At 40.8% G+C, this 9347-nt stretch overlaps 1 protein-coding gene across 1 annotated transcript in view; it reads left to right on the forward strand.

Annotated features, from left to right (window-relative positions):
* Positions 1-4844, forward strand: part of RANBP3L (RAN binding protein 3-like) — a 57059-nt gene extending 52215 nt beyond the window's left edge. The window contains exons 13-14 of the mRNA XM_014544876.1: positions 1863-2052; positions 4100-4844. Of these exons, the coding sequence (XP_014400362.1) occupies positions 1863-2052; positions 4100-4143 (234 nt within the window). The 3' untranslated portion in view covers positions 4144-4844. The remainder of the gene's footprint in view (positions 1-1862; positions 2053-4099) is intronic.
* Positions 4845-9347: the final 4503 nt, after the last annotated feature.

The following is a 9347-nucleotide window of genomic DNA, read 5'->3' on the forward strand; positions in this document are numbered from 1 at the left end:
GGATTCTTTAAGGAGGCTGCAGGAAACTCTCTGTGTACATATGTGTTAATTTTCTTGGGAACAAGTTTTGACTTGTCTTGACAAATTTCTCTCCAGAAAGACTGAACCAGTTTTCATTCTCATCAGCATTTTTTTATGGTACTTCCTCAGAATTATAATTTTTTTAAGCATTGCAAATTTGTTATTCAAAAATATATCATGTTATTTTAACTTCGGAATTTCTTAAATGAAAACATCTGAATGAATTTGTCCAAAGGAAATAGACATATTGGCTAGTGAACGGTATTACAAATTTAATGTAAGAAAGTCAAGGAACCAGAATAGCATTTATGTTTCAATTACAAATACTCTCAATATTTGTTAGTAATTAGCTTACTAAAGAAAATTACACCTTTGCACACAATATAAAAAATTAGTCAAGTCAACATTTATTCAACAACTACTCTGTAATATCAAATACAATATGAGAAGCAAAAATATTTTATTGCATTTATATTTAAATTTTTCCACCCACAAGTATTTAAGGCAACTTAAATACATGCATATAAAAAAAAACTTTAAAACCCTTCTCCCAAGAGTTGGCACATAGTTGGTTCAACCCTCAGTTCTCAGTTTTAAAACGTTTGGTAACTCTCTGGAAGGTTAGCAAAGAGAAAAAATGTCCCAGATTTTCTTTGAAATTGTGAAAAGAGAAAAAAAAAAAAACCCTTTAAAACTCTTCTCCCAAGAGTTGGCATACAGTTGGTTCAACCCTCAGTTCTCAGTTTTAAAACGTTTGGTAACTCTCTGGAAGGTTAGCAAAGAGAAAAAATGTCCCAGATTTTCTTTGAAATTGTGAAAAGATACAAACGTACAAACTACTGCCATGTTACCTTAAAGAACACTGAGTTAGGTGACAAAAACCTGGGATTCAAGTGCCAGGCAATTTGCCAATTAGCTGTGTAAAGTCAGATTAGTCATTGCACCTTTCTGAGCCGTCCTCTCCTCACCTATAAAAGGGAGAGGGAGCCCTAACCGGTTTGGCTCAGTGGATAGAGCATCGGCCTGTGGACTGAAGGGTCCCGGGTTCGATTCTGGTCAAGGGCATGTACTTTGGTTGTGGGCACATCCCCAGTGGGGGGTGTGCAGGAGGCAGCTGATCAATGTTTTTCTCTCATCGATGTTTCTGACTCTCTATCCCTCTCCCTTCCTCTCTGTAAAAAATCAATAAAATATATTTTTTTAAAAAGGGAGAGGGGAAAAAAGAGTATGTTGAATACCTGTGCTATGTGCTTTGTTAATATTAATGGATAAATAACCAGAGTTTTATTGTAAAAAATGGGTAACAATAGAATAACAATGACTGTTATACAAATGGTATTGTTACTATCCTTTTGATATTTGTAGTAACCATAAAAATAGCACAGAAAAGTCCTGAAAACAAGTACTTCTGACGGGCAAAAAGTCCCGAAAACAAGTACTGTCTTTAGTAAGCTTGCAGGGCATGTCCACGCAAAGTGATGTAAAGGAAATGGAGTCTCTCCTCTCCGCTCCCCCCCACCCCCAATTTTACAATTTTCTACAGGGTAAAATAGTGGAGGAAGGATGGTCGTTACAAAGTTAAATTCAAATAGAAATTTCCAATCATAAAATTTCATTTTCTTCATTTAAAATGCACAAATTGGGACCACTTACAAAACTATCTGCCTTAGGATTCAGTTTGGTTCAAGATAAATGGACTTTTTACCCTTTAGTGGTTAGGGTTGTTTACATTCTAGATTTATGCCATGTAGTTCCTTCCTTGTTAACAGTGAAAGATTAAAAATCCTTAAAATGTGGCTATTATTATTTCTATTCTTAACCCCGGAATTTTCCCCATGCAGGCCAGTGCCAAAGACACAGAATCGCTGTATGCAGCCATACACCACCGTCTTGTTGCTCTTCGAAGCTTCGAGAAGCAGAAAGACATCAATCAAGCTGAGAGCCAGGCAGAAGCAGCCCTCCCACAACTAAACTGCGACAGCTGTGATGAGGATGAAGATGGTTTCACCCAAGGCACTAAAAATAGATCAGGTAAAGGACTTACCTTCTGGTGGGTCAGCGGTTTGAGAAAGGAACTTTAAGCACAATCCTAATGTATGAAGCTGATTTTTAAAAAGTGGAACTTACTGATTTGTGTACAGTGGGTCGGCATGAGAGCTCTTGCTGTTTGGACCAGGGAGTGGGTTTAAAAATCTGTCTTCTAAAAAAAAAAAAAAAAATCAAAAAAAAAAAAACTTACAGTGAGTCGGCATGAGAGCTTTTGCTGTTTAGACCAGGGAGTGGGTTTAAAAATCTGTCTTCTAAATGGGCCTTCATTGGGATTTTACCCAAGTCAGCCTCATCATGATGCTGCATATCATCCTATGTAATAAAAGGCTAATATGCAAATTGTCCCCTCCACGGGGAGTTCAACCAGGAGTTCGACCAGGGGCAGGGCCCGCCAACCGCCCGCAGCCCATACCCCTGGCCAGCCCGGCCTGATTGGCCCTGATTGGGGCAGGCTGACCGGACCCCATCCTGCACGAATTTGTGCACAGGGCCTTTAGTTTACATATAAATGGTATAAAAGACCATTTTTACAATTTAAAGTATTAATGGCTGCCCTAAAACTAACCATTGACCCATATTACTCTTCACTTGCTCTCATTCTCCTATTATTGGCCATAATAGGAAAAATTATAAATACTTGTAGTGGAGCCACCAGCCAAATCTGGCTGCAAACCTCAAAAACCCTCTTTATTCCCTTTTTGGAATCTGACTGCTTTATTTTCAAAGACTTTCTTTGCCTGGTGCGAAATGAATTATTTCTTTTCTTTTCTTTTTATTGATTTCAGAGAGGAAGGGAGAGAGAGAGATAGACAGAAACATCAATGATGAGAGAGAATCATTGACTGGCTGCCTCCTGCATGCCCCCCACTGGGGATCAAGCCCACAACCTGGGCACGTGCCCTTGACCAGCATCGAACTTGGGACCCCTCAGTCCGCAAGCTGACGCTCTATCCACTGAGCCCAACCAGCTAGGGCTGAATTCTTTATTTTATTGTGTCAGGATTCATGACTTGAGCGAGGTGGAAGTGGAACCAGTAGGAAACAGACTTTTAGGTGTTCATCCTGATCTGTGGGTGTAAAATTAAAGTTCATCATTATTTTTGAAGAAAACCATTGTCAAGGAAACAATGAGATTTGTTATATAGATGTAGGTATCTAATAAAGTCAGCCAAATATTTTCAGTAATAGTTTCATTTAGCCTTGAATTCTGCTCTACAGAGGACTGAGGGATATACTTTTACAAAGATAAACAGTTGTTCAACTTTTAATCATTTTAAATCTTAAAGCTACTTTAATCATACATAATTTAATAATCCATCATGTGCAGAACTCGATGAAATATCTTCCTTTGCCTAATACTGAAAATGTAATCAAGACAAATATGCAGATCAGCATCAGAAATTGCTTGACCCAGTGATTCAAAGAACTGAGTGAATATGATTTCTCTTGTTATTATTAAACAAATGGCTTATTCTTTGAAATGTACAAAATTTCTATTTTTTATATTATTAAAAAGTTTATATTGTCAATAAAATGGGGTCTATTAGAAAATGAGTTGGTAGCCACTAAAAATGTTAACTTGAAAGAAGGATTAAGTGGCAAAAGTCTCATTAACAAATAACCTGTTTATAGAATCTATCGTTTTTAATATGCAACTATTTTTAGATAAGATGAGAAACAATGGAAATAATGCCAATAATATGAACCCCTCCCTTCTCCTTTCCCCCTTTCACTTAGTACCTTCTCCAAGAGGTGTAGCATACAAATGCTAAAATGTTACGAAAGTGATAAAAAGTCTAATTTTTAAAACTCTGTTGCTCATGATTTCAGGAAGGGTTTAATTATTTGAAAATGTCATGTTTAACATTAAGCAACATTTCCAAATGTTACTTAAAAAAATATAACATTTCTATATTTCATTTCCTCACTAGTAAGCATATTTATGAGTATTCATGTTCAGTTGAATTCAATATTAAATCAAATATGAATCTAACATTGTATAATAAAATATTTTAAATTTATGTCACAGATCCTTCTAGGTGGACCCACCGACAGTCAGTTGCCTGTTCATGAGTGCCACCTACTATAACATGACGACATCTACACAAAGATTGGTCACCAACTGAAAATACTAAGCCATCCTCACTACACGAGAAGATCCTATTCATCCCTTGAAGAGTTTTAATAGAAAAATTCATGAAATATAATTTGTTGCAATTGAAGTTTTTCTCTTATGTAGTCTGGTAATTCTGAGGTTTTACATTTTGATTATTGTGGAGAAAATGACAGAATTTAAGAAATACATAGACTTTGGAAGTTCAAAATTTGTCATTTTTGGAGAAGTTAACTTAGAATAGGATTTGATAACTAATTTGGACTATTCATCACATTGATGGATATAATAGTTAAAATGATAAATTGCTGGATTTGATAAATAGCTAAGTAAAATCTTTATTTTTTCAGTCATGCATTGTGTGGCCATAAAACAAATATTTTATAATATTTCCAGTCATTTCTTTGAAAACCACTCTAACTGCATAACATTTCATTAAAACATGTTTTTCTTCTGAGACACGTGTATTTTCATTTAGCCTTTGGACTTCCTAATACTGTAAGATTATATACTCATGTATTCCTTTAAAGAGCGTATTTGTTCTTAGACGCGTATCCACTGTATATTCTTGACTGACAGCCAGCCTCCAATAGTTGTTGAAGGAATGTATAACATACATTACCTATGTATCAAAACAGTAAGTATACAAAAACTGAAATAATTTAACTCGTCCTTTGCTTTATTTATGTAATTAAATTGTCATTACTATTTGAGTGGGTGTGGCTGTATAGAGACCTTTTTAAAACAAATATATCACAGATAGCCAAATGAAATTTTTCTCAAAAATTCAACAGTAATTTCAACAATCATGCGAGTTTTGATGCCCCTCTTTCGATTTTTGTTTCAGAGACACGTAATGTGCCACACAAGAAAATTAGTCTCAGTACTTAGAGCCGTATTTCATTTTCCAGTCCAGTTTGGTCATCCCTCGGCTTAAAATTGACTTCAGATTGTGACCCCTAAACGATTCCCGTTAGCGGCATCTTAGTCTGCTCCGTCTGCCATAACAAAATACCACACACTGGGTGGCTTCATTACTTCTCACAGTTCTGGAGGCTGGCAGGGTGGGTTCATTCTGCGGCCTCTTCTCTTGGCTTGTAGGGGGCCACCATCTCACTGTGTGCTCCCGTGATCTCCTCTTGTGGGAGCGTGGGAGAGAGAGAGAGAGAGAGAGAGAGAGAGAGAGAGAGAGAGAGAGAGGTCTCTGGGGTCTATCATATTGGGGGGTGGAAGGGGTAGAGCTTCAACATATAACTTTCTTGAGAACATAAACATTCAGTGTATAACCAGGGAATAAGAGTTACAATTCCAAAATGATTTCGGAACACATGTTGATATTTGACAACTATGACATTGGATGGAGGAGTTATTGTAATACCTGGTAAATGTTTAGCCTAATGAAGACTTGGTGTATAATAGTTTTCAAGAATTAGAAGTTTACCAGGACTTCTTAATTTTTGCCAATTTAGTGGACATAAAAGGTTATTTCCCTATTACATTAATTTGTATTTTTCTAATTTCTAATAAGGTTCAGTATCTTTCAGATATTTATTCCCTGCTTGTGTTTCTTCCAAGAAATTCCTGATCATAATCTTTGCAAAGCATATCATTTTCTCCTTTTGGTGGCTTCCCAGCATGTATGGGATAAGAGCCAAGTTCCTAAGCATGGATGTAATACTTTCGATGTCTTTCTCCCTGTCTACCTCTCTAGCTTCCCCTCCCACTGTTTCTGTCTCCTTCTCTAGGGACTCAGAGCTGGTGTTTCATTGCGCCGTACCTTTATGGAATTTCTTCCTCACCCTTGCTCATTCTCTCGAATACTAACCCATTCTTTAAGGCTTGGCTCATGACAGTTCCAGAAAGCTTTCCCTAACTCCTCTTAGGATGAGTTAAGACCTTCCCGATTCTTGTAGAATTCTGTGTGTAAACTTTATGCCCCTTGCAGGTGCGGGGGAGTGAGATACCTTTTATTTACCATTTTATTTACCCTAGTAGGGTGCCTGGCCCATAGAAGGTGACCAAATATAATTTGCTCTCCACTGACATGTGTTGTATGCGTAAGTCTCAACAGAAAGTTAGAAAAAAGGATCTGAAGCTCAAGAGGCAGTCTGGGCTAAAGATGCTGGTAGTAGTTAAAGTCATGTAAGGGGAAAGGGGCTAATATTTGCCAAGTGTATACTTTATAATGGGCACATGTTTAGGCATTTGTACATATATTTACAACTTTACAAGGTAGCTAATATCCTATATAATAAAAGCCTAATATGCGAAGTGTCCGGTCATCTGTTCAACCAATCAAAGCGTAATATGCTAATGATATGCTAAAGCTGCCCAAACGCTCGATACGACATGCACTGACCACTAGGGGGCAGACAGTTGACTGGTCGACCAGTTGCTATGACGTGCACTGACCACCAGGGGGCAGATGCTCTAACCAGTAGATTAGCTTGCTGCTAGGGTCCAACTGCTCGGGACTGAGACAGGCCAGACACGCCCTGGAGCCCTACCGTGGTCCCTCCCTGGCTAGCCAACTTCCTGCATCCCTCCCCAGCCCCAATCCTATACCAGTGGGGTCCCTTGGCCTGGCCTGCATCCTCTTGCAATCCGGGACCCCTCGGGATGTCGGAGAGCCGGTTTCGGCCCGATCCCACAAGCCAGGCCAAGAGACCCCACTGGTGCATGAATTCGTGCACTGGACCTCTAGTATTTTATAAATGAAAAAGTAGAATTAGAAAGGTTACAGAACTAGTCCCAGGTTGACAAAGCTAATAAATGGTGAAGCTGGGGTTTGAACCAAGGTCTTTAAATCCAAAGTCCAAGCTCTTTTCATTACACAATACTGGATGAACTCATGCAGAAGAGTGGAGAGAGAGAGAGAAGGGAAGGGAAAGGAAGGATAGATCCTGAAGACAAGCTTAGGAAGAACCCAAAAGGGGACAGAGCGATGGGAGGAACACCATTAGAGACTGGTTTGCTGGAAGCCAAAGTAAAAAATCTCAAGAGTAAATGATAAGCATTTCAAAAGACCAAGTCATTTAAGGGCTGGAAAAAATATCAAGATGTTATAGATATGAGCATGTTTAAATAATGAAGAGGAGAATCCAGTAGAGTGAGAATTTGAGAAGGCAGGAGGGATGGGGTCCAAAGATACCAGAGAACAAAGGGCTACCCTAACTGAGAAGATGTCAATGTGGGTAAGTTTGTATGTGGAAATGGGGAGATCCAAAAATTTGAGATCTTATCTGTGAAACAGGAAGGAAAGAGGTCTGAAATTTCACATATACAAGACCAAACTCAAAGACTTTGATCCCAAACTGGTTTTCTGGATTCATTTTTCAGTCAAGTGGATCATTGACATGCCACTCTACATCTAAGCTTCAAACCTGTATTATATGACTTCTTCCTTTTCTTCTTTCCTAATATCTAAGGAGTTACAAAGTGTTAGAACAACAAAAATTAGCAAGGACCTTGAGGATGTTCACGTTATAACATTCCACAGAAATTAAAAGCTATGCTTAAGTTTCTTCTATAGGTCACCATTAGCAGCTGCTGTAAGGCCAAGTTCCTGGCCAGAAGGGATCAGCGACTACTGAAAGTAGACATCTGTCAGACTCCATGGTGTATTTCCCAGCTTAATATACGACCTGCCACACAGTAGGGACTCGGTAAATATTCAGCGAACCCATGAATGAATGTTGGTGGTAGGTGCTAGGTGAAAAGTAAGGGTCGCAGATTCAGAACCACGTTGGGCTTGACAGAACCTTGGCACCACTGCAGTCCAGCTCCCTCATTTACAAGCGAGGAACCTGGAGCCAGGAAAGATGAAGTAACCTGCCCAAAGTCCAAAAGCCAGTCACTGATAGTGCTAGGACTGCGGCGGATCAAAGAGGGTGCCAGAGCAAGTGGATCTAAGCAGCAGGATGGATAAACACTAGGGTGTGCACTGCCATCGAGTCTCCTCTTATAACAGGAGCATTTTCCTCCATTTCCATAACTGCTTCCCCAGCCCCGGTCCACGTGCAACTGTTGCCAACAGCACCCATTTCTCCCTCCTTCCCCTTGCCCTCCGATGTGCTCAACATTCCAACGCCAGATCAATAGTCATCAAACATTGCTTTCAGGACCCACTGTCCAGGTAAAAGCCTTCAAAGGCTAACCCCTACCTATACATAGAATAAAGTCCAAATTGCTAATATCCTTAACCCTTTGGTCTCGTCCTACTTTTCCAACCTTATCTGGAAAGGCTGCACGTGGCCAGCCTCCTCTACCCACTAACTGTCTCAAAGGCTGCCCGCCTCTTTCTTCCTCTGAGCTAAGCTTTTTGTTCGGTGGTCAGCAGGGACTGCGACAGGGCCCTGTGCTTAGATGGGCTCAGCGCTCAGCTTACTGCTCTCTTTCAATGCTGAACCAATTCTAAGAAAGGGGCTTTGCATTTTCCTTGTGCACTAGGCCCTGCAAATTTTGCAGCTGGTCCTGGGAAGGTCTCCTCAGCCCCTACACCAGCCTTGTAAGTATCAGCCATGCAACAAGTGTTGGTTGAATGAATAATAAAAAAATAAGGTCTAGTCCTATGAGCAATAATGAACAGGTCTACATTTATGTGATTAAGATTTTTTAAAATTGATTTTAGAGAGAGGAAGGGAGAGGGAGAGAAACATCCATAGGCTGCTTCCTGCACGCACCCTACTGGGGTTCGAACCCGCAACCTGGACCTGTGCCCTGGCCAGGTATCCAACCGTGCCTTTTGGTGCATGGGACCGAGCTCACCCCACTGAGCACAGCGGGCCAGGGCGGTGGCCTAGTCTTATGTGCAATTAGGAAAAGGGGCAGGCCCGCTGCAAGACGCCCACCACAAGCCTTCCCAGCAGCCCCTCAAACACCAGCCCGCAGCCCTGGCGGCGTGGCCTCCGACCGGTTCCAGCTGGATTCTTTAGAGCAGCTCCAATGCCAAATGGAATCCCAGCCCTTCCCCCGGCCGCAGCCAATCCCCGCAGCTCCTCGGGCGCAGCGCGTCCCGATTGGCCGAGAGAGTTGGCAGAGGGCTGATTGGCGGAGAGAGCGCCCGCAGGAAAGGGGTGGAGCGAGAAACTGGCCCGCGGGCGGCTCGGTGGCATCTGCGCAGGCGCGGGTGGAAACGCCACCACCCACAAACACAACCCACCAC

Source organism: Myotis brandtii, unplaced genomic scaffold (genome assembly GCF_000412655.1).
Source record: "Myotis brandtii unplaced genomic scaffold, ASM41265v1 scaffold384, whole genome shotgun sequence".
NCBI classification, from domain to species: Eukaryota; Metazoa; Chordata; class Mammalia; order Chiroptera; family Vespertilionidae; genus Myotis; species Myotis brandtii.